Raw genomic sequence first — 24,891 nt, 5'->3', positions numbered from 1 at the left:
CACTGAGGTGAGACTGGATGGAGACTTTGCTGGAAAGACTTGCAGCCTACAGAATCTGTGCTGGAAATGGACTGAGCAACAGTTTCTGCCTGAGGAAAGTGGTCATCTGTCAGGTGGGAGCTTTTACTGCACATTTCATGCTGTCAAGTAATCAGCTGCAGCAATGGTCACTGAACTCCCGCCTTAGGTTGACAGACGAGGTAACCGAGCTGAATGAATCCCGTGGACATGCAGGGAAATTTAAAAAGTAAGTGAAAAAGGCCTCTTAAGTGCCTGTAAACTATCTGATAATCATCTCAACTGGGGCCCTCGCCGCTGCCGGTCGGGTCGGACCCGCGATGACAGACGCGCTTGGGGGGGGGGGGGGGTTAGAGCGCTTGGGGGCGAGATTAGAGCGGGATCCTGACCCGCTCCCAAAAATAACAACTTTCGCACCCGAACTGCCATCGCTCTCGCCCGCAATCTCCCGGGAATATTCGGGCTGGGTCTACACCTAGTTCGAACCGACTTTAACCTAAAGTCTAACTGCACTCGAAGAGGCTCCACGGGGAGTCTTTTGTACCGATCTACTATACTGTGCGGAAAATGTTCATCTTTTCCTCTTTTGCTGCCCCGCGTGTAGTTCCTAAGCTATCCTCCAGTTCCTCGTTCACAGCCCAACCCAAAGACCCTGATCACACGTTCATTATCTGTGCTTTTCCGACCTGGATGATGTCCCCTTTCAATACGTGATTGAACAACGGAAGCAGACAAAGTTTTAGCAATCCCTTTCGTAATCTAATCCCAGAATGATGCGTGGCACTCTTTATTGAACGGCCTGCAATCGATCAATTTCGCTTTGGAAGCTAGGGCGCCAAAAGTGACACATGTGGTCTCAGCACCGATCTACAGAAGCTTAAGCAAAAAGAAAATACTGCAGATGCTGGAAATCTGAAATTAAAACAGAAAATGCTGGAAATACTCAGCAGGCCAGGGGCAGCATCTGTGGAGAGAGAAACAGAGTTAACGTTTCAGGTCTGGGACCCTTCATCAAGTATTTCAAGCATTTTCTGTTGTTAATTCAGATTTCCAGCATCCGCAGTATTTTGCTATTGTAATATATTTTTCAAGCTCCAGCCATGTGGAGAATCTCCCCCACGTGCCTGAAAGCAGCTAAAACACCATGAGCGTTTCTGATTGGCCAGTTGACACCCCTTATTCCTAACTCACAATAGATACTTATGCGCTGGTTCACCAATAGGAATCCTTCACTTTCTGATTCCTCATTTGCATACGCCTAGCTATTAAATAGCGCGTCCGGGTGTCTTTCTACATCACAAACTTTCGCGTCCATTCACCATGCCTGAAGCGGCGTCCAAGGGCATCGCCCCGAAAAAGGGCCCGAAGAAAGCGGCCACCAAGAAGCGGACCAAAGGCGAGAAGAAGCGCAGGAAGACCAGGAAGCAGAGTTACAGCATCTACATCTACAAGGTGCTGAAGCAGGTCCACGCCGACACCGGCATCTCCTCCAAGGCCATGAGTGTCATGAACTCGTTCGTCAACGACATCTTCGAGCGCATCGCCTGTGAGGCTTCCCGCCTGATCCGCTACAGCAAACGCCAGACCATCTCCTCCCGGGAGATCCAGAGCGCCGTCCGCCTCCTGCTGCCCGGGGAATTGGCCAAGCACGCCGTCTCGGAGGGGACGAAAGCTGCCACCAAATACACCAGCTGCAAATAAAGCCTGTCGTTCCTCCCACCTTAAAAACTCAACCCAAAGGCTCTTTTCAGAGCCGCTCACGTGATCCAGAAGGGACTATTTATTTTCATTTGACTAATGACATTTGAAATATGGACACCATAAAGAATGAAACTCTTTATTTAACCCGCACCGTTTCATTTTTTTGTCGTATGTTCAGATTTTGCTGGTGTGTTTTTGTAATACAGTATATCGTTAATTTAAAATAGATTGAAATTTAACAAATGTATAACAAAATGATGTATTGTCACTGCCCTGTTTTTGTACAAAGCTCTCATTTATAAGCGGGTCGCTGAAAAGCTAAAATGAAATTAAATCTGTCAATTCAGGAACCAGTAATTTTAAAGGATCAATTTGCCATAATTCACATTTTTGATAATGAATTATTATTCAGTCTCACAGATGCCATTTTAATAATGATTAATCAGTCCCACAGACGCTATAATTTTAATTAAAATTATTCAGTCTCACAGATGACAATTTTTAGCAATAATGATTATTTTTTAGCCTCACAGATGCCAGTTTTAATTATTATTCAGTCCCAGATACCATCATTTTTAACGATTATTCATTCCCACAGATGCAATAATTTTAACAATAATTATTATTATTCAATCCCACAGATGCAATAATTTTAACAATACTGATTATTATTCAATCCCACAGATGCCATGATATTAGTAAGAGTGGTTATTCAGTCCCACAGAGGGCCATCATTTTAACAATAACGAGTATGATTCACAGACGTGCGCTTATTCTATAAGCCGCCTTTTTCGTTGGTGTCCATTTTCCCTCCTTATTCTTTGGTGTCCGAGATTGGAGCGGATTGAAAAACGGGCCAATCAGAAGCAGAGATTTGCCGGGTTTGCAGCCAGTCAGAAGGCGCGGCTCGGCCGGCGGCTGCTATAAAAGCCGCAGCCCGGAGCACGGAAGAACAGTAGCAGTTCGAGGAGAATGGTGAGAAGTAAGCAGACGGCGCGCAAGTCCACCGGGAGCCCCGCAAGCAGCTGGTCACCAAGGCCGCCCGCAAGAGCGCCATGGCCACGGGCGGGGTGAAGAAGTCCCACCGCTACCGGCCTGGCACCGTTGCCCTGCGGGAAGTCCACCGAGCTGCTGATCCGCAAACTGCCCTTCCAGCGCCTGGTCCGCGGAATTGCGCAGGACTTCAAGACCTACCTGCGCTTCCAGAGCTCGGCCGTCATGGCCCTTCAGGAGGCCAGCGAGGCCTACCTTGTGGGGCTCTGCGAGGACACAAACCTGTGCGCCATCCACACCAAGCTGGTTACCATCATGCCCATGGACATCCACTTGGCCCGGCGCATCCGCGGTGAGCGCGCCTGAGCCTCCCACCGGCAACCTTGGTCCATTTGAGGAACGGGAACTTGAAACCCAACGGCTCTTTTAAGAGCCACTTTAATCTTTGTGGGGAATAGCTGTAATGGAGAGAAATCTGCAATATTTACATTGCAAAAGCGTAACACTGCTGGGAACCTGGAATGATTGCTGGAAATACTCAGCAGGTCACCGACCTGAAACGTTAACTATGAATGTTGCAGGGACCAAATTGAAAAAGTAGCGCACGTTGCAATGCAATATAAAACCTTGCAGCACAGGAGGGAAGTCATTCTGCCCATCGTGCCTGCGCCGGCTCCTATCCAATTTGTCCCACTGCTTTTTCCCTATAGCCCTGCAAAAGATGGTTCTTTTTCAGTATTAAAACATAGAAACAGAAGATAGGAGCAGGAGTAGGCCATTCGGCCCCTCGAGCCTACTCCGCCATTCAATGCGATCATAGCTGATCATCCAAATTCAGTGCCTTGTCCCTGCTTTCTCCCCATAACCCTTGATCCCTTTAGCCTTAAGAAATATATCTAACTCTTTGAATATATTTCATTAATTGGCCTCAACTGCCTTCTGTGGTAGAGAATTCCACAGGTTCACCACTCTCTGGTTGAAGAAATTCCTCCTCATCTCAGTCCTAAATGCCTTACCCCTTATCCTTACACTGTGACCTCTGGTTCTGGACTCCCCGACCATCGGGAACATCCTTCCTGCATCTAGTCTGTCTAGTCCTGTTAGAATTTTATAAGTTTCAATGAGATCCCCTCATTCTTCTAAACTCCAGCGAGTACAAGCCCAATCGTCCCAATCTCTCCTCATACGTCATTCCTGCCATCCCAGGTATCAGCCTGGTGAATCTTCACTGAACTCCTTCCATGGCAAGAACATCCTTCCTCAGATAAGGCGACCAAAACTGCACACAATACTCAAGATGTGGTCTCACCAAGGCCCTGTACAACTGCAGCAAGACATCCTTGTTCCTGTAATCGAACCCTCTCGCTATGAAGGCCAACATACCATTGGCCTTCTTAACCGCCTGCTGCACCTGCATGCTTACCTTCAGCGACTGGTGCACAAGGACACCCAGGTCTCGTTGCACTACCCCCCCCCCCACCACTCTTCTCCCAATCGATTGCCGTTCAGATCCACGGATGCTGCCTGGCCTGTTGAATGTTTCCAGCATTTTCTGTTGTTAATCAGATTTCCAGCATCCACAGTATTTTGAGAGTTTAATGAGCATTCAGTATCACAGGTAAAATTAAAACATAACGCTAGAAAATCACAGCTAGTAAGAGAACTGACCAGGTTAACCTATCCAGATCCGCCATCTGGGTCTAACGCCTCCCTGAAGAGATTGCCGGGGTCTCTGTGAATGTTTGAGGAGATCCTCCACCGGCATTGCTTATAAAGATGAAAAGCCCAAGCGCTTGGCTGCATTGGGTGAGGTCTTCAGTGTCAAAGGTCACCTCGCTCTGCTGCCAGTGGCTCCCGCCCGGGATCGCCGACACAAACCAAGCCGTATGGCGCTTCTGATTGGCCCTCTCCTTCGAGCGAGGGAACACAATCTGAAAGCTAATTGGTTTAAAGCTGTAGTTCCTCCAATAGGAAATCCTTCTTTCTAATTCCTCATTAGCATAACGAGGTCTACATATTCGAGAGGCGGAGCGACTTCATTTGATTGAGTAGCAGGTTATTTGAACTGACTGCATTGCCGGAGGCGGCGGGTAAGGGCGGTGTGTCTCGCAAGGCGTCGAAGCAGTCGCTTACTAAAATCAATCAACAAGAAAGTCCCAAGAAGCGGAGGAAAATTCGCAAGGAGAGCTATTTCACGTACGTGTACAGGGTGTTGACCCAGGTTCACCCCGCCACCCGCATCTCGTCCAGGGCCATGAGTATCATGAACTCCTTCGTTGTCGACATCTTCGAGCGCATCGCCTCCGAGGCTAAGCACCTCATTCACTACAACAAGTGGCAGACCATCTCGGCCAGGGAGATCCAGAGCGCCGTCCGCCTCATGCTGCCGGGGGAACTGGCCAAAAACGCCGTCCCTGAAGGAATGAAAACTGTTACCAAATACACCAGCTCCATTTAGGCCGACCATGTAAAATAATAAAAAAAAACAACGGGGCCTAGAAATTCAGTATAGCCACTTTTGGGGCGGTTAAGTCGGGCGGCCGCTAATGTTAGCGCCCGCCGGAAAGTGCAGGTCAGTTCGCCGAAATTCAGTAGATTTGGCCAAGAGTTTGGGCGAGCGCTGAAACTGGCGTTGCACTCCTATCTTTAGGCGCTAAGCCGGCGGTGCGGACTGATAACGCCGAGGCCGGGCGCAGCGCAGGTGCGGTCATGTTTTGATTGACAGCAGACATCCTGACGCCGGCCAGCTCTTAAAGGGGGAAGGGTCGACTTGGTTTGCAGCCACGCCCTGGATAGTGGAGCCCTGCAGCTAGGCCTGAACACTGCTGGTGGACCCAAATAGCGCCTGAAGCCATGGAGAAGGCCCGTGAACGAGCGCAGCGCTTCTCCCAGCATGCTTTGAGGGTGCTGGTTAGGGGGTTGGAAAGGTACAAAGAGATCTTGTGCCCGGACAGTGGCAAGAAGGCTCCCAGGAGGCAGTACAGGAGAGCCTGGAGGAAAATCGCCCACAGGGTGTCAGTCAACAGCGATGTCCCCAGGACTGGTGACCAATGCCGCAAGAAGTACAACGACCTCACTCGGATGGTCAAGGTGAGTACCCTTTCCAGTGTCCTCCTCATCCTTGCATGTGCACCTCACATTATGGGCAAAGGGACCTCAAAGGCCTAATGGCCAGCCCTCCTCCCGCAGCTATGGCACTGGCATGATCCTCAATAGCACTTTCTGCACTTAACACACTGGCCAAGCTATTCGACCATGGGAGGCAGTGCACACAACAACAGGCCACCACACTGGCCAAGCTATTCCACCATGGGAGGCAGTGCACACAACAACAGGGCACCACACTGGCCAAGCTATTCGACCATGGGAGGCAGTGCACACAACAACAGGGCACCACACTGGCCAAGCTATTCCACCATGGGAGGCAGTGCACACAACAACAGGCCACCACAATGTACTTAGAGGCCGTCCTTTCTCTTGCAGGCCAAGATGGCCCGGAATTTGAAGAGCCAGAATGTCACCGGGGGAGGCCGTGCCTAGTTCCAGGAGCTCAGTGAGCTGGAGGAGAGCGTGGCTCGACTCATGCGTGGCCGGGTGACTGGCCCTGTTGCCATTGGAGATGCTGACCCTGTGCTGTGACCCAATGGTAAGGACATGACCGTTTGGACCTCTCTCGTTCCCCTAGCGCATCAGATCTACATCCTTTGCCACTGTCCGACCAATGCGCTGAATGCCACCACTCATGCCTCCCTCGCTGACGCCCTGTCCTCACTCTAAAGCTACTCTTGTGCCTTCCTGCTTTCAGCTGGTGAGGAGGAGGTCCTTGAAGCTGAGAGTGCCAGTCCCTCGGAAGAGGAGGACAATGAGGACCAACAGGAAGGTGGCACATCGGGCGAAGCCTCATCCGCGCCAGGGGATGGCAATGGAGGGGAGACGTCTTGCCTGGAGGAGAGCCAGGGGCAAGTGATGCAGGGGGGTGTAGTTCCTGGGCCCAGTGGCGTCCAGGCACGTGGGAAGGGTCGGGCAGAACGGCGGCCTTCTCCCCAGAGGGGGCAAGTGCTGCAGGGGAGGCCAGTTCCTGGGCCCAGTGGCGTCCAGGCACGTGGGAAGGGTCGGGCAGAATGGCGGCCTTCTCCCCAGAGGGGGCAAGTGTTGCAGGGGAGGCCAGTTCCTGGGCCCAGTGGCGTCCAGGCACGTGGGAAGGGTCGGGCAGAACGGCGGCCTTCTCCCCAGAGGGAGAGTCCGGCCTCCAGTCCGGAGACGGTCCTTGCCCAGGAGGTGCGCCTCCTAGTAGAAATGTCCGCGGACTCTGAGCACCGCCACAAGGAGTTCATGGGGGTTGTGGGACAGTTGCCTCAGGCCATTGAGTCCCTGGCTCATAGTGTGGCCGCTTTCGGGGACTCACAGGCCAGGGGTGAAGAACAACTCGCGGCAGCACAGGCCAGGGGTGTCGACCAACTCGCGGCAGCACAGGACGGGTGTCCAGCAACTCGCGGCAGCACAGGACAGGGGTGTCCAGCAACTCGCGGCAGCGCAGGACGCGAGTCGCAAGTTCATGAGTGGTGCCGTGCAGACACTCACTGATCTGATGCGGGCACAGACCAGGGCAGTTCGGGCACTCACTTCTGCCACACTCGCTGTGTCGCGGAGGCATCGCCAGGGCACCCGCCGCCCTGCTGCAGCACAGCGGTCTGGCCTCCACCAGATTGCTGCGCTGCCAGCCCGGCCGAGTGCCAGTGTCTCTGGCGACCAGCGAGCGCCTGGCATCAGCCAGCTTGCCCCCATTGCTGCAGCCGCCACTGCAACTCCCCCAGCCAAGGTGCGACGAGCTGCTGCAGAGAGTGATGCTGCCCAGCCACAGCTGCAGCAGTCAGCAGCCGGCCCCTCCAGGGCCGGTCCTCGTCTAGGCCGACCCCCAAGGGCATCTGCCGTCACGCATTCTTCCCCTCAGGAGCCTTCCCCCAGCCTTGCAACACCCACAGGGCCCAGGTTGAGGCGGAGCAACAGGTCGGGCAGGGGCTGCACAAGGCTGCACAAGGACTTGCCCTCTCAGCACACCCAGTAGAGTGTGTTGGCAACGTTTTTTTTTATATGGGGGTGTTTGTGTTGTGGGGGGGGCTTATTTTGGTAAGGCCGAGGATGAAGGCCAATTGGATGGGCAAGTTTTGTTATTCCTCCCCAGGTTGTGGGAGTGAGATATTTTTGTGACTTTTTTTGGGGGTCTTGTCTGTTTTTCTGTTTCATGTGGGAAGGGCCCTGAGTTTGTTAAATAAAGCTTTTTATTTATTCAGCTTGTCCAGGTGTCATGTTTCCAGTGGTTGTTGCGTTAAGCGGCTGAGGGCTTGCAGAGCGGCTGCATTCAGGTGCGTTCATTGCCACAAGCCATTCCCTGACAGGGGGCCTAGAAGTGTCATTCAATAAGCCGCCGGCGGACGGCCCTTGGACCTTGTGGCTCCCTCCTGGGCTGGTACTCCTCCTCCTCCTCCTCCTCATGGTCCTCCTGCTCGTCCTCCTGAGGTGGTGGTCCAACGTGAGGTGGCAGTGCCTGAGTCCTGCGGATAGCCAGGTTGTGCAGCATGCAGCAAACGACGATGAACTGGGAGACTCTATCCGGCGAATACTGTAGAGATACGCCGGCGCGATCCAGGCAGCGGAACCGTTGCTTGAGGACGCCAATCGTTTGCTCTATGATGTTCCTTGTGGCTTGATGGCTTTCATTGTATGCCTCCTCCGCAGGGGTCCTGGGCACGCGGAGCGGGGTCATGAGCCATGTACACAAAGGGTAGCCCTTGTCCCCAATAAGCCATCCCCTTGGTGGAGGCTGTGCCTCGAACATGTCAGCCACAGTAGTCTGGTGCAGGATAAATGCATCGTGGCTGCTTCCTGGAAAGCGGGCATTGACAGCTAGGATGCGTTGCCTGTGGTCACACACCAGCTGTACATTGAGGGAATGGTAGCCCTTCCGGTTGCGGTAATTCTCGGCATTGTCGATAGGTGCCCTCATAGCCACATGCGTGCAGTCAATGGCGCCCTGCACCAAGGGGAAGTCGGCGATCCTGGCAAATCCGACTGCACGCTGCTCCTGCCTCTCTAGGGTCATGGGGAAGGAGATGAATTGGTGTCTCCTCGCGAAAAGGGCATCGGTGACCTGCCGGATGCAGCGATGCGCGGCGAACTGGGAGATGTTCGCTATGTCCCCAGCAACGGCTTGGAAGGAGCCGCTTGCATAAAAGTTCAGAGCCACCGTGACCTTCACTTCCACCGAGAGAGATGTCCTGCACATCAGCTGTGGACACAGATCTCTGTGAAGCAGCTGGCAGATCTCTGCAACCACCTCCCTTCTGAAGTGCAGCCTCTTAACACAATGCGCGGCAGTCATGGTGAGATAGGACACCTGCTGCAGGTATTCCCTGAGTGGGTAAGGCCTACGTTGCCGACGCCTGATGGCCCCTTTGCGTCTAGGCATGGCTGGCCCTCTCACACAGCGTCTGCGAGCCCTTCGCACATAATGCTGGAACTGAGGGTTGGAACCCCATACAGCCCCCATAATAAACTTGCAAACAGTTAAATCACAATGATTCAAATTTCCAAGCTCTGGCCAGAAGCCAAAAATACCGCTCCTATGTTGTCCCAAATCAGTGAGCTCTGTTCCTTGGTCAGTGTCCAGAAATCCAAAGCACTGAAGTCATCGCAGCAAAATGGCTGCGCTTTGTAGGTCAGTGTAAGTGCCCTTTAATTAGCGCTCCGCGAGGCCCACAGGGCCTCTGTTGCGTTCCACTTCACAGTTCTTAACAGCGCCACACCCACATTGGCCGGGCGCCACTGAATTTCCGGTTTGGGGCACACAAACAGCGTTGCACGACGAAATGACGTCATAAGCTGCGCGCGCAGCTGAGCGGGCGCAAACACTTTGCGCCGGCGCTAAATGTCAACTGAAGTTGGGCGTAGGCGCAGATCGTTCTGCGCCCGGGCGCTAAGTGCCTAGCGCTGCAAATCTACCCCTCTTATGGCGTTAGCGGCTGGCGAACGCAACTGAATTTCTAGGCCTGGCTCTTTTAAGAGCCACACACAATAAGCAAAGAAGGGCTCTAAATTCAAGCAACGGTGTTATGATATGGTGGAGGGGGGTTATTTTATCAATTAAAGTCTTAAAAATGGACACTAAAGATATTCCAATCTTACTGATATGAGATGTTAACACAGCTGCATAAATTTTTTGGCGGACAAGAGAATTCTGCCATTAATTTGCTGTATCCGGCATTGCACATTCAGTACATTGGTCATGTCAGCCACGGGCTAAAGATATTTACATTGAGTTACAGATTCTACAGCACAGGAACAAACCATTTGCCCCAACTGGTCTATGCCGCTGTTTATGCTGCACACGAGTCTCCTCCCACCCCTCTTCATCTCACCCCATCAGTATATCCTTCTATTCCCTTCTCCCTCATGTACTTATCCAGCTTTCCCTTAAATGCACCTATGCTACTCGTTTCAACTACTCCTAAGTCGTACTTACTTCAAGATTAAAACGAATAATCGTTTCCCCGAGGGTGATGTCACAAATTATGATACTTCTGCTGTTTATAATAAGGCGCTTAAAATATTAGCCATTTTTTTTTCATTTTTTTAAAGCTATTTCCTTACATGTAAAATCATACACCACAGAAGGAGGCTATTCGACCCATCGTGCCTGTGCCGGCTCTTTGAAAGAGCTATCTAATTAGTCCCACTCCTCTGCTCTTTTCCCCATAGCCCTGCAATTTTTTGTTTTCCTTTTCAAGTATTTATCCAATTCCCCATTGAATCTGCTTCCACCCTGCTTTCAAGAAGTACGTTCCAGATCACAACAACTCGTTGCCTAAACAAAAAAATCTCCTCTCTGGTTCTTTTGCCAATTATTTAAAGATTCATCTAGTGAAGGCTACTTGGTTTCGTTCCTCACGTGAAATTAAATCAAAAATCTAATTTTTAAAACGTTGAACAGAATGCCCATTTGTGCAACTGTGCGTTCAATTCAGCTGTCTGGCAACAGTGTGCACTTTGAAATTGTGGTTCTCGTAGTTCGGAGCCAACACATGTGCCCGGGAAGTTGTTTGTAGGCAGGTTGTTATGGGTCGATATCAACAGAAGCGTGTGTCAAATGATGAAATGTTTAGTTGCTGTGCATGGAGCCGCATCTAGCGGATTCTAACTCCACTTAAAACACTTCCCCGTCATTATAGGATGTCGAGTAGGCCGCTTCTGTGGGCATTCTTTGTGACCAAACGTTTGCCGGGAGCGTTCGCATCAGTTAACCTGCGGATAGTTTGCTAATTTCTCGACACTGCCGTTTAAGTCGGTGCGTGTTAGCAACTAGCTGCTGTGGAATATTGAATGTGATTGGCGGGTGCTTAGCTCAACTCAAGACTCCAGCAGGAAAAGTTGTGTTATCAGCCTGAATTTTGCAATTGTTATCTGTAAACGCCCAAGCTTCTCATGTCCTTCCACAACGCTTTATTAAGGCTCTATTAATTACATAAGAAAATCTGCAATCAGATTAAAGCCGTTTTTGGCAATCTAACAATTTTAATTGACTATTCTACATAGCAACAAAACGACTCTAGTGGTATGTTAGTGTGACACCGACAAACGCACTGACCCTATTACCTGACCCTTCGGCCTTTTGGAAATCTATAAGCAAAAAGTCGAATTATCATAGAGAGCCCGTGTGAGTGCATTGATCGTCACTGATTCAGTGACACATAGTTGTAGAACGATTTAATTGCATGTTTTGGTGATTGGGCTAATGCAATATTAGGCACAACAAACACAGTAGTTGGTCAGTATCATTCCGGTGAATATCCGGATTTAATAATATGGCACTGTCTCAATCGCAGGACTAAATGGTGAATTAGAGGTTATATTGATGAAGTAAATGGTTTCGTCTACTTTTATAGGCGAGCCCTGTAGCTGCTGTTCGCCGCTCAAAGAAAGGGGAATTGCGAGAATTTGCTGAAGGCCTGGATTTGCATCAAAATAAAATCGGGTGAATATTAAGAATCGAAGTGGATTGCGAGTTCAGACAGGAGCGTTCTGTGTGGGGTATCGGTGAGGCACTTCAAGCTATTTTCTTTGCTGCTTTAGACAACGCGGAGAGACAGAGCTACACACAATGGCTCACAAGACTGCAATCTGCTGAATTCACCCAGGATTTAGGGGCAATGTGTGACGGCCTTTATATTTCCTTTCCTTTGAGAGTTAAGGCAGAAACAAAATTAATGGAGACAACCACATGAGACGTGCAAAACGAATCTTAGAGGCTACGAAGGAAGCTGGAAGCGACAAGAAAGTCATCTGAAACGTGCCACTCGTCTTGAATAGAAAGCGTGTTAACTTCAACCAATAACATCTCTTTCCAGTTGGATAAATCACACGAGATCTTCATGACTTGCCTTGGCTGCAGTAGAAAACGGCAGGGGACAGTGTGCAATATTCGATCCCAATTGCCCAATCGTCTTCCTTCAAGTTGTACTAATATTGAGCGTTAAAATGATTACTGGCCTTGCAATAGATAAAATAAAAACTGGAACAAGACGAAAAGTTAAGCGGCGTTTTTCTGCACCACCTCCAGGAACTGAATATCTCCTTTGTGTATGTTCTTACAGCTATTGAAAATCTATGATGGGGAATGCTGCATTCATTACGCTCTTCTTGAAATGCTTTTCTTTTTGTTTCACAATCCCTCAGACAAAAGCCTACAGTAAACGCAATCTGCTTACAGATACAAAGCACTGCGGATGCTGGAAATCTGAAATGAAAACAGAAAATGCTGGAAACACTCAGCAGGTCAGGCAGCATCTGTGGAGAGAGAGAAAAACAGAGTTAACGTTTCAGATCATCGACCTGAAACGTTAATGTTGTTTCTCTCTCCACAAATGCTGCCTGACCTGCTGAGTTTCTCCAGCATTTTCTGTTTTTATTAACGCAAACTGCTTGTCAGTTTGGTGTATTTTCATTGTACAAGCTGGCATGGAGAAACTGGATTGGCAGCATTATTTTTGTTACGGATATTGAGGGAACCAATTTCGGCCGCGCTGTGCCCCAAAAGTTTGCCCTTGGTCCCTGAGACAAAGTATGCTAATTAGGGATGGGTAAGCCGCCGCTTCCTATTCGCTAAATAGTTGTAATGTGTCTATTGTCCTGCTGTGTTAGAGACCAATCAGAAAGAAATGAAAGTTATTCAACCAATGAGAAACGACCGCATCTCGATCTGGCTGAAAGGCCTAAAAGGAGAATTGCAGGGCACAAAACGGCTCATTAGAGTCGGTGAGAGTTTGTAACAGGATGTCGGGCCGTGGTAAAACCGGAGGCAAAAGACACGCTAAGTCCAAGACCCGCTCCTCCCGAGCCGGTCTGCAGTTCGTGGTCGGTCGCATCCACCGCCTGCTGCGCAAGGGCCATTACTCGGAGCGGGTGGGGGCCGGAGCACCGGTCTGCCTGGCCGCCGTCCTCGAGTACCTAACCGCCGAGATCCTGGAGCTGGCCGGCAACGCGGCAACGCGGCCCGCGACAACAAGAAGACCCGCATCATCCCCCGCCACCTGCAGCTCGCCATCCGCAACGACGAGGTACTCAACAAGCTGCTGGGCGGGGTCACTATAGCCCAGGGCGGGGTCCTGCCCAACATCCAGGCCGTGCTGCTGCCCAAGAAAACCGGCCACCCCAGCAAGGTTTACACCTAAAGGACAAACATCAATAAATCGATTCAACGGACCACAAAGGCTCTTTTCAGAACCACCCACCTCCTCTTTCTGAAGAGCTTCAGCCAGATTCTCCACTTTAATTTGTATAACTTCAGAGATCTACCAGCGGACTTCCAGACGAAATGTTTAATGCCAGACTTTTTAGTTCTAATGCTTTGTTAAAATGCTGTGAAAATTAATTGCTGGCTGGAGGCCCAGAATTGAACAATACTCCAGCTGGGGCCTAATCAGTGATTTGTAATTGTTTAGTATAACCTTCATTCAGCCCGATTCAATCCCTTTTCTCCGCACCATCTCGGTTTTGCTCTTTCCGCAGATGCTGCCTGACCTGCTGAATGTTTTCCAGCACTTGCTGTTTTTTTTAAATTTGCCTGCGACACTTTTCAGGCAAATGATGGCTTACATGTACCACAACTTAATATGCCAGGCGGGAAACAATTGGGATAAATGCAGGATATAAATAAAACACCAAACTAAATGCAAAGGATGTCTGCAAACTTGGGATACTTGACTGGAAACAATTGGGATAAATGCAGGATATAAATATTGTAATGTAAATATTGGGTTATGTAGGTTTCTCTACATTATAGCTTTTCCCCACAAGGATTGAAGTGGCTCTTAAAAGAGCCGTTTAGTTTCAAGTTGCCATTCTTCAAATGGGCCAAGGCTGCCGGTGGGAGGCCCAGGCACGCTCGCCGCGGATGCGCCGGGCCAGGTGGCTGTCCTTGGGCATGATGGTGACCCGCTTGGCGTGGTTGGCGCACAGGTTAGTGTCCTCGAAGAGCCCAACCAGGTGGGCCTCGCTGACCTCCTGCAAGCACAGGTCAGTCTTGAAGTCCTGCGCGATCTCCCGGACCAAGCGCTGGAAGGGCAGTTTGCGGATCAGCAGCTCGGTGGACTTCTGGTAGCAGCGGATCTCCCGCAGGGCCACGGTGCCGGGCCGGTAAAAAAGGGGCTACATCACCCCATCCGGCCGGGCCGCTCTTGCGGGCCACATTGGTGGCCAGCTGTTTGCGGGGAGTTTTGCCCTCACTAAACTTGCGCGCCTTTTGCTTCATTGTCGCCAAGCTTCTCGAACTGCGGCTCCCCCGGGCTCCGGGCTGCGGCTTTTATAGCAGCCGCCGGCTGAGCCGTGCTTTCTGATTGGCTGAAAATCCGGCAAATCTCTGCCTCTGATTGGCGTGTTTTTCAATCCGCTCCAACCTCGGACACCAAAGAAAAAGGGGAGAAAATGGACACCAACATAAAAAAAGGCGGTTTATAGAATATGAGCACGTTTGTGAATCATACTCTTTATTGTTAAAATGAAGGCCCTCTGTGGGACTAAGTATTAACCAGTTATTAAAATCATGGCATCTGTGGGATTGAATAATAATCATTATTGTTAAAATTATTGCATCTGTGGGATTGAATAATAATCGTCACAAATTGTGGTATCTGGAACTTAATAATAATTAAAACTATGGCATCTGTGAGACTAAATAATAATCATTATTGTTAAAGATTGTCATCTGTGGGACTGAATAATCATTTTAATTAAAATTATAGAGTCTGTGGTACTGAATAATCATTAAAATGGCATCTGTGAGACTGAATAATTGTTTATTAAATTTGAGTTATGGCAAATTGATCCTTTAAAATTACTGGTTCCTGAATTGAGATTTAATTTCAGTTTAGCTTTTCAGCGACCCGCTTATAAATGAGTGCTTTGTACAAAAACAGGGCAGTGACAATGCATCATTTTGTTATATATTTGTTAAATTTCAATCTATTTTAAATTAACGATTACAAAAAACACCAGCAAAATCTGAACATACGACAAAAAAATGAAAGTGAGGGTTAAATAAAGAAAGGATAAAACATTTTTTTAAAGAGTTTCATTCTTAATGCTGTCCATATTTCAAATGTCATTAATCATATAAAAATAAATAGTCCCTTCTGGATCTCGTGAGTGGCTCTGAAAAGAGCCTTTGAGTTGAGTTTTTAAGGTGGGAGGACCGAGAGGCTTTATTTGCTGTTGGTGTATTTGGTGACAGCTTTCGTCCCCTCCGAGACGGCGTGCTTCGCCAGTTCCCCGGGCAGCAGGAGGCGGACGGCAGTCTGGATATCCCGGGAGGAGATGGTCTGGCGTTTGCTGTAGCGGATCAGGCGGGAGGCCTCGCAGGCGATGCGCTCGAAGATGTCGTTGACGAACGAGTTGATGACACTCATGGCCTTGGAGGAGATGCCGGTGTCGGGGTGGACCTGCTTCAGCACCTTGTAAATGTAGATGCTGTAACTCTGCTTCCTGGTCTTCCCGCGCTTCTTCTCGCCTTTGGTCCGCTTCTTGGTGGCCGCTTTCTTCGGGCCCTTTTTCGGGGCGATGCCCTTGGACGCCGCTTCAGGCATAGTGAATGGACGGGAGGGTTTGTGATGCAGAAAGTCTCCCGGACGCGCTATTTAATAGCTAGCCGTATGCAAATGAGGAATCAGAGAGTGAAGGATTCCTATTGGTGAACCAGCGCTTAAGTATCTATTCTGAGTTAGGAACAAGTGGCGCCAACTGGCCAATCAGAAACGCTCATGGTGTTGCAGCTTGTTTCAGGCACGTGGGGGAGGTTCTCCACATGGCTGCAGCTTGAAAAATATATTACAATAGCAAAATACTGCGGATGCTGGAAATCTGAAATAACAACAGAAAATGCTGGAAATAGTTAGCAGGCCAGGCAGCATCCGTGGAGAGAGAAACAGCGTTAACGTTTCAGGTCTGGGACCCTTCATCAATTATTTCCAGCATTTTCTGTTGTTATTTCAGATTTCCAGCATCCGCAGTATTTTGCTATTGTAATATATGGATATATGGAAATAATTGATGAAGGGTCCCAGACCTAAAACGTTAACTCTGTTTCTCTCTCCACAGATGCTGCCTGGCCTGCTGAGTATTTCCAGCATATTCTGTTGAAAAATATATTTTTGGTACCATAAGTTGCCCTGTTAAATTGCAGCCTGCTTGCCCAACATTGATCCAGCTGAATGTTGGGAAGACCGAAGCCATAGTCTTCAGTCACCGCCACTAACTGCGTCCCCACGCCACCGACTCCCTCCCTCTCCCTAGGCAGCTGGTTGAGCCAGATTGTTCGCAACCGTGGTGTCATATTTGAACCCCCACCCCCCTCAGATGAGCTTCCGACCACATATCCACGCCATCACTAAGACCGCCTATTTCCGCCGCCGGTATGTCACCTGACCCCGGCTCTGACTCAGCTCATCTGTTACTGAAACCCTCAACCATGCCTTTGTTACCTCTAGACTTGAATATTCCAACGTACTCCTGGCCGGCCTCCCACATTCCATCCTACATAAACTTGAAGTCATCCAAAACTCTGCTGCCCGTGTCCGCACTTGCACCAAGTCCCGTTCAACCATTACCCCATGTGCTCGCTGACCTACAGAGGCTTCCGGTTAAGCAATGCCGCGATTTAAAAAATCTCATCCTTATTTTCAAATTCCTCCATGGCCTCGCACCCCCCTCCCCCCCACACACACAAAGCTAGGGGGGCGTGCGTGCTTTGAGGAGGATGCAGAGAAACTCCCGTACATTTGGACAGGTTGGGCTATTGGGCAGATGCATGGCAGATGCAGTATAATATGGATAAATGCGAGGTTATCCACTTTGGTGGCAAAAACAGGAAGCCAGATTATTATCTGAACGGCAATAGATTGGGTAAAGGGGAAGTGCAACAAGACCTGGGTGTCCTTGTGCACCAGTCGTTGAAGGTAAGCATGCAGGTGCAGCAGACGGTTAAGAAGGCAAATGGTATGAAACCTTCATAGCGAGAGGATTCCAGTACAGGAGCAACGATGTCTTGCTGCAGTTGTACAAGGCCTTGGTGAGACCACACCTTGAGTATTGTGTGCAGTTTTGGTCGCCTTATCTGAGGAAGGATGTTCTTGCCATGGAGCGAGTGCAGCGAAGATTCACCAGACTGATACCTGGGATGGCAGGAATGACGTATGAAGAGAGATTGGGTCGATTAGGCTCATATTCACTAGAGTTTAGAAGAATGAGAGGGGATCTCATTGAAACTTATAAAATTCTAACAGGACTAGACAGACTAAATGCAGGAAGGCTGTTCCCGATGGCGGGGCAGTCCAGAACCAGGGATCACAGTCTAAGGATAAGGGGTAATCCATTTAGGACAGAGATGAGGAGGAATTTCTTCACCCAGAGAGTGGTGAACCTGTGGAATTCTCTACCACAGAAGGCAGTAGAGGTCAATTCATTAAATATATTCAAGAAGGAGTTAAATATAGGTCTTAAGGCTAAAGGGATCAAGGGGTATGGGGAGAAGGTAGGGACAGGGTACTGAGTTTGGATGATCAGCCATAATCTCATTGAATGGCAGAGCAGGCTCGACGAGCCGAATGGCCTACTCCTGCTCCTACCTACCGTTATTTAATGGAATTAAATCCTCTCTACCTCTCTCTCCCCGCCTTTTAAACGCTCCTTAAAACCTACGTCTTTCTGTCCTAATATCTCCCTATGTGGCTCGGTGTCAATTTTTGCCTGATTACTCTCCTGTGAAATGCCTTACGATGTTTTACTACATTAAAAGCACTATACGAATGCAAGTTGTTGTTGGAATACCTAGACTAGGCAGATGGATCATGGAGTCCTGGGATTATCGTTCGCAGCATGATTCGATATTTCATCCATAAGCCACGCCTGAAATCAAATATAAAGAGGCACATTCCTTGACAAAGATACACATAAAACATACCATAGTCACGCTGAAGCAAAGATTCTGCTGCTTGAACAGGTCTCGGGGGGGCTGGAGGGTGGGGGTGTCCTATTGCAAAGCCCTAGAAAGGTATCCATTATGTTGCACAGTGCATAATTATGCTCTCAGAAGACACGTCACCATGCAATAGTTAGGACAGGAAGGACAGTCAGGATCGACAGAGGCTGAGCTCGAGACTGGCTGCTCCACCAGACTGGCGGCAAGGAAGACAAGCCCAGCAACTTCTAATGGACAATCATTTTAATTAGACATTCAACGGTCACTTCAGCACAAGCATTGCTGAACTCATGTTCCCAACGAAACTGATGCACCAAACCCATCCACACCATTATGCTCTACCCAACCCCGGCCATCAAACATGTCAATCCCATTCATTTCCTGCTACAGAAATTTGCCCCAGTAAGGGTGAAAACGTGAGTCCAATAAACAGTGCAGGATTCGTTATGAATTAATGCCTCCTCATCCCACTGCTTCTCTGTGTCCAGTGCGTCTCCAACTACCTAATGTAAGCGACCTGATGGACGGGACTGAATGTTTACTTGGATACAGATGACTCTTTACCTCCTTCTGCTGGGCCATAAGATTGTCCTTTTAATGCCACATCTAACACTGCAGTGGCTGCCTGAGATTGCACTCTCTGGCTCAGTAGGATGGCAAGGATACAGCAGGACCCCGAGCAACAACTCCCTTCTCCAATATATCCAAGTTTGCTGATGATACAAAGCTGGGTGGGAATGTAAGTTGTGAGGAGGATGCAAAGAGGTGTCAAGGGGATATAGACAGGCTAAGTGAGTGGGCAAGTACATGGCAACTGGAATATAATGCGGAGAAATGTGAAGTTATCCACTTTGGTAGGAAAAATAGAAAAGTAGAGTATTTTTTAATTGGTGCGAGATTGGGATATGTTGGTGTTCAGAGGGAGCTGGGTGTCCTTGTACACAAATCACTGAAAGTTAACATGCAGGTACAATTAGGAAAGCAAATGGTATGTGTAGTGTATGTACCTTTAAGGGGAGAACTACTTTTTACAGCTCCTGTATACTGTAGTGCCGGCAGTGACCACACCTGTATATAACCCTGAGTAGGGATCTGTGCTGTTAGTTTTTAGAGCAACCCTCATCCAGTAAACACCTGTTGATTGTTCCTCTGCAGTCTCTGTCTATTTCTTGAAGTACACCATACATCAAGATTCACGGATTTAACATTGGCGACGAGTCGATTCGAACCTACCTGCAACTCTGCAGAAGAACGCTGATTCCAGGGGCATGGGCATCGACCATTCGGCAGAGACTCCAGCGAGACGGGCTCGCAGCAGGTACGGCGCAGATCCCTTCCCGGACGGCGGCGGCTGGAGCTGACCGACGGCACAGGGGAAGGCCGAGCAGCGTCGACGGGGTAAGAGAGAGGGTAAAGTGCACAGGGCACAGCTGGGGTTGAAGACCAAGCGGCGTCGATGGAAAAAAAAAAGAGAGAGAGGGTAGAGCACACGGGGCGCAGCCGGGGTTCAGGTCCGAGTGGCGTCAATGAGAGAGGTGCGCAGGAAAATGAACAGAGCGCGGCTGGTGTTCAAGGGCTGAGCAGCGTCCGTGGGGGAAAAAGGAGAGTGCGGGAGACGCCATTTTGAGCCAGTGGAGAAGAAGGGAGAGCGCGGGAGACGCCATTTTTAGCCAGTCTAACCACACCCAGGGATGCCGAAGAGTGGCAGTGTCACAGCGTTCAACAATGAAGTCGAAGATTGGCCGACATATGTAGAGTGCATAGAAGTGTACTGCAAGGCGAATGAAGTGCCAGATGCCAGGAAAGCACTGGTATTGTTGAATTCCATGGGTACAAAAACGTATGGCTTACTGCAAAACCTAGTAACCCCAGAGAAGCCAGTGGAAAAGGATTTTGAAAGCATAGTGGCAATTCTACAGGACCACTTAAACCCCACACCACTGCTGATAGCAGAAACATTTAAGTTTCACAAAAGGAACCAGCATAAAGATGAAAGTAATGCTGAGTATTTAACGGAACTGCGCAAGCTATCGAAACACTGCCAGTTTGGAATGGGACTAGCAGATACTTTAAGGGACAAGTTTGTGTGTGGGCTTCAAAGTGAAGGAACACAGAAATGGCTTCTATCAGAAAAGGATCTTACACTGGACAAGGCTTTCAGCATGGCAGTATCACATGAAGCAGCCGCACGGGGCGCTGAAGAGATACAACGGAAACCGCAAGAATATGGCACAAATGAAATGTCATATGGAGCAGTGAAGTGTTATCGCTGCGGCAGAACAACACACGACCATAAGGATTGTTGGTTCAAGGACCAAGTGTGCAGACAGTGTGGAAAAGTAGGACACATAGCAAGAGTCTGCAGGTCGGGAAAGAAAACCAGCAGCAAGAAAACTCCACAGGACAAGTACAAAAAGGTACATAAGGTGACAGAGAGTAGTTCAGACGAACAGAAAAGTGATACAGACTCTGGAAGCAAGGAGCTGGGTTGTCTGAAACTACATAATGTAATCAAAATGGAGGATCACCAAACTATCTGGGTCATGCTCAAGATAGACGGAGTCCAAGTGAAAATGGAATTGGACACAGGATCAGCCCTAACAGTCATAAACCGAAGGGACTACAAGCGACTATTCTCACATATACCCTTGAGAGATACAGAGATTGTCTTGAAGACGTACACGGGGCAAAAAGTCTAGCCCAAAGGAAAAATAAGGGTGAACGTTATATATAACGGCAAGGAAACACCAAAAATGGACCTATATGTATTGCCAGATGGAGGACCACCACTACTAGGACGTGAATGGATCCAGAAGATACAGCTAGATTGGCATTCCATACAAGCACTGGCTGTAGATGCCAAAAAGGATGACGACGTCACACCTGGACGACTGTCAAAAATGCTAACTGACGCACAAGAAGTGTTCCAGGAGGGACTCGGAACACTAAAAGGCATAACAGCGATGATCAAAATAGAGGAAAATGCAAGCCCAAAGATTTTTAAGGCCTTATGCGATCCGCCCAGCCATCGAAGCAGAGCTGGAAGGTTTGGAACGTTCAGGAGTACTGTCCAAAGTGGACTGGAGCGAGTGGGCTACACCCATCGTTCCTATAATGAAGAAGTCGTTGAGTAATATGCCTGGGGAACCAAAGAAAGTTCGCATCTGTGGGGACTTTAAGGTGACAGTGAACCCAGTCCTTCACACGGTACAATATCCGCTTCCGCGGATTGAAGATATTTTCGCCTCGCTATCTGGAGGAAAATGCTTCACTAAGATTGATCTGGCCCAGGCGTACCTGCAAATGGAGGTAAAAGAAGCCTTGAAACAGTACCTCACGATCAACACTCATAAAGGTCTCTACCAATACAACTGGCTGGTGTTTGGGGTAGCATCAGCTCCGGCTATTTGGCAAAGGGCAATGGATCAAGTCCTGCAAGGGATTCCAGGGACCCAGTGTTATTTAGACGATATCCTGGTCACGGGCGAAAATGACAGTGATCACCTCGCCAACCTGGAGCAGGTGCTCACTAGATTGAAGGAATATGGGCTCCGAGCTAATCGCCACAAATGCGAGTTTTTCCAGAAGCAGATCTCGTATTGTGGCCACGTTACTGATGAAGAGGGGTTACATAAGTCCCCTGAAAAGATTGAGGCAGTGGTCAAGGCTCCAGCACCGGAAAATGTGTCACAACTGAGGTCGTTCCTCGGGCTGGTGAACTACTACCATAAGTTCTTGCCGAATTTGTCTACAGTACTACACCCACTGAACACCCTACTGCAAACAGGGGTACCATGGACATGGAATGACGAATGTAAACGAGCTTTCCAGAACTGCAAAGAATTGATCACATCAAAAGAGGTGTTGGCTCATTTCAACCCAGCACTACCAATTCGGTTGACGTGTGATGCATCACCCTATGGTATTGGAGCGGTGCTGTCACACAAATTCCCGGACGGCTCGGAGAGGCCAGTAGCCTTTGCGTCTCGGTCACTAACCTCAGCCGAGCGTAACTACGCCCAGATTGACAGTGAGGCCCTCAGCCTAGTGTGGGGAGTGAAAAAGTTCAACCACTATCTGCACGGGCAGAAGTGCACCTTGCTGACCGACCACCAACCACTTGTCTCCATCTTTAATCCAAAGAACGGCGTTCCAGTGATGACTGCGCAACGGCTACAAAGATGGTCCCTTTTTCTAGGGGCGAACCAATATGAAATAGAGTATAAGGGCACGAAACAGCATAGAAACGCTGATGGGCTATCACGCCTGCCACTGCCTACTGCGGAGGAAGCACCAGCAGTGGACCCTGTCGAAATATTTTATTCGACTATAATTGAACGCTTGCCAGTAACTAACGCGGATATAGAGAAGGAGACCCGAAATGACCCGACACTGTCTCGGGTATATGACTTGACAGTGAAGGGATGGCCAACACATGGCGACTCACTGTTGCCAGCATTCTCATCCAGAAGAGAACAGATGTCAGTATGCCAGGGGACCTTGATGTGTGGATCCCGAGTGGTAATTCCACCCAAGTTAAGGGAGAGAGTGCTCAATGAGCTTCACGAAGGTCATCTGGGAGGGGTGAAAATAAAAAGCCTTGCTAGGGCTTATGTGTGGTGGCCGGGGCTCGATCAGCAAATCGAGGACCTGACAAAAAGCTGCTCAGGATGCCAGAAGGTCCAAAATGCACCACCACATGCCCCTCTACACCCATGGGAGTGGCCCTCCTCTCCATGGCAACGGGTGCATATTGATTTTGCTGGTCCATTCATGGACTCAATGTTTTTAATAGCTGTGGATGCGCACTCGAAATGCCCTGAGGTGATCAAAATGTCCTCCACCACCACGGAGAAAACGATTGCAGTCCTACGGACCATATTTGCCAGCAACGGCTTGCCAGAGCAGATTTGCTGTGATAACGGACCACAGTTTGTGTCCGAAGAGTTTCAGAAATTTATGAAAAGGAATGGGGTAAGGCATTACACATCCGCCCCGTATCATCCAGCCACAAATGGATTGGCTGAGAGGTTCGTACAAACCTTCAAAAAGGCAGTAAGGGCCATGTGCGATGACGACATTCCACTGCAGCATAAATTGGACAATTTCCTGTTAGCCTACAGAAATGCGACACATGCAGTCACCAACCAGACCCCGGCCATGATGTTCTTTAACCGAAGGTTGAGATCTCGTCTGGATTTGCTCAGACCAAATATACGAAGAGATGTTGAGAACAAGCAATTCCAGCACATCAATGAGAAGCCGACAAGAAGCTTCAATGTAGGGCAACCAGTCTTGGCCCGCGGCTACCGAACAGAGAAATGGCAACCAGGAACGATATGCACACGGCAGGGGCCACTAATGTACACAGTGGATGTTGGGGAGAACATTGTGAGACGCCATGTCGACCAGATCCTAGAGTCACAGGAACGGGTCAACCCATGTCTCGCGTACCTGGTAATGAACCCGACATACAGGTAGCATCTACCCCAGAAACAGTAGCATCGGAAGCTGATGAACCAATCGACGACAGGGGGCCAGAATCGCCTCCGCACCAAGAGCAAGACACTCAGGAAAGGCGCTATCCAGAAAGGATCAGGAAGCCACACCAAAGACTGAATTTATAAATGGACTATTTTCAGTTAATGTTGCATGTTACAAGTGTTAATTGTTAAATGAATGTTATGGTATTGTTAATCTAAAAGGGGAGGAATTGTAGTGTATGTACCTTTAAGGGGAGAACTACTTTTTGCAGCTTCTGTATACTGTAGTACCGGCAGTGACCACACCTGTATATAACCCTGAGTAGGGATCTGTACTGTTAGTTTTTAGAGCAACCCTCATCCAGTAAACACCTGTTGATTGTTCCTCTGCAGTCTCTGTCTATTTCTTGAAGGACACCATACATCAAGATTCACGGATTTAACAGTATGTTGGCCTTTATTACAAGAGGATTTGAGTATAAGAGTAAAGACGTCTCACTGCAATTATATAGGGCCCTGGTGAGACCACACCTGGAGTACTGTGTACAGTTTTGGTCTCCTTACATAAAGAAGGATATACTTGCCATAGAGGGAGTGCAACAAAGGATCACCAGACTGGTTCCTGGGACGGGGGGATTGTCCTTTGAGGGGAGATTGAGTAGACCAGGCCTATATTCTCTAGAGTTTAGAAGATTGAGAGGTGATCTCATTGAAACATACACAATTCTTACAGGGATTGACAGGGTAGATGCAGGGAGGATGTTTCTCCTGGCTGGGGAGTATAGAACCAGGGGTCACAGCCTCAGAATAAGGGGTCGACCATTTAGGACTGAGATGAGGAGAAATTTCACCCAGAGGGTGGTGAACCTTTGGAATTCTCTACCCCAGAGGGCTGTGGAGGCTCAGTTTTTGAGTATATACAAGACAGATGGATAGATTTTTGAATATTAAGGGAATCAATGGGTATGGGAATAGTACAGGAAAATGGAGATGAGGTGGTGTAGTAGAGACGAAGGCCGAATGGCCGACTCCTGTTCCTATTTCTTACATTCTTATCTGTGCCTGCTCCTGCCACGCCCCTCATTGTCAAATATCGCAGTGAGGTTTACAAGAATTTTTGCATTTCACAGCCCTCTTGTCGATTGAATGGGTGGCTCTTAAAAGAGCCTTTTT

The 24,891-nt window shown here is 49.0% G+C and overlaps 3 protein-coding genes and 2 pseudogenes across 3 annotated transcripts; 3 read left to right on the top strand and 2 right to left on the bottom strand.

The window, feature by feature from the left end:
- Positions 1-1,327: 1,327 nt before the first annotated feature.
- Positions 1,328-1,863, top strand: LOC147095934 (histone H2B 8-like). The gene has a single exon (XM_085974042.1). It carries the CDS (start codon positions 1,339-1,341, stop codon positions 1,717-1,719), a length of 381 nt encoding a protein of 126 aa, XP_085830168.1. The 5' UTR covers positions 1,328-1,338; the 3' UTR covers positions 1,720-1,863.
- Positions 1,864-2,937: 1,074 nt separating this feature from the next.
- Positions 2,938-5,173, top strand: LOC147095933 (uncharacterized). The gene is made up of 3 exons (XM_085973741.1): positions 2,938-3,064; positions 4,432-4,657; positions 4,768-5,173. The coding sequence occupies exons 1-3, from the start codon at positions 2,938-2,940 to the stop codon at positions 5,168-5,170; spliced, it is 756 nt and encodes a 251-aa protein (XP_085829867.1). The 3' UTR covers positions 5,171-5,173.
- Positions 5,174-12,949: 7,776 nt separating this feature from the next.
- LOC147095932 (histone H2A-like) lies at positions 12,950-13,935 on the top strand (annotated as a pseudogene).
- A 174-nt stretch (positions 13,936-14,109) lies between these two features.
- Positions 14,110-14,518, bottom strand: LOC147095931 (histone H3-like; annotated as a pseudogene).
- Positions 14,519-15,405: 887 nt separating this feature from the next.
- Positions 15,406-15,853, bottom strand: LOC147095930 (histone H2B 8-like). Its single transcript, XM_085974041.1, has one exon. It carries the CDS (start codon positions 15,843-15,845, stop codon positions 15,465-15,467), a length of 381 nt encoding a protein of 126 aa, XP_085830167.1. The 5' UTR covers positions 15,846-15,853; the 3' UTR covers positions 15,406-15,464.
- Between the last annotated feature and the right edge of the window lie 9,038 nt (positions 15,854-24,891).

Source organism: Somniosus microcephalus, unplaced genomic scaffold (genome assembly GCF_052327205.1).
Source record: "Somniosus microcephalus isolate GS21.2 unplaced genomic scaffold, FLI_Smic_1.0 unresolved_chr1, whole genome shotgun sequence".
NCBI lineage: Eukaryota > Metazoa > Chordata > Chondrichthyes > Squaliformes > Somniosidae > Somniosus > Somniosus microcephalus.
Note: the sequence above shows the minus strand (reverse complement) of the source record. Positions and strands in the feature narration are given on the sequence as shown.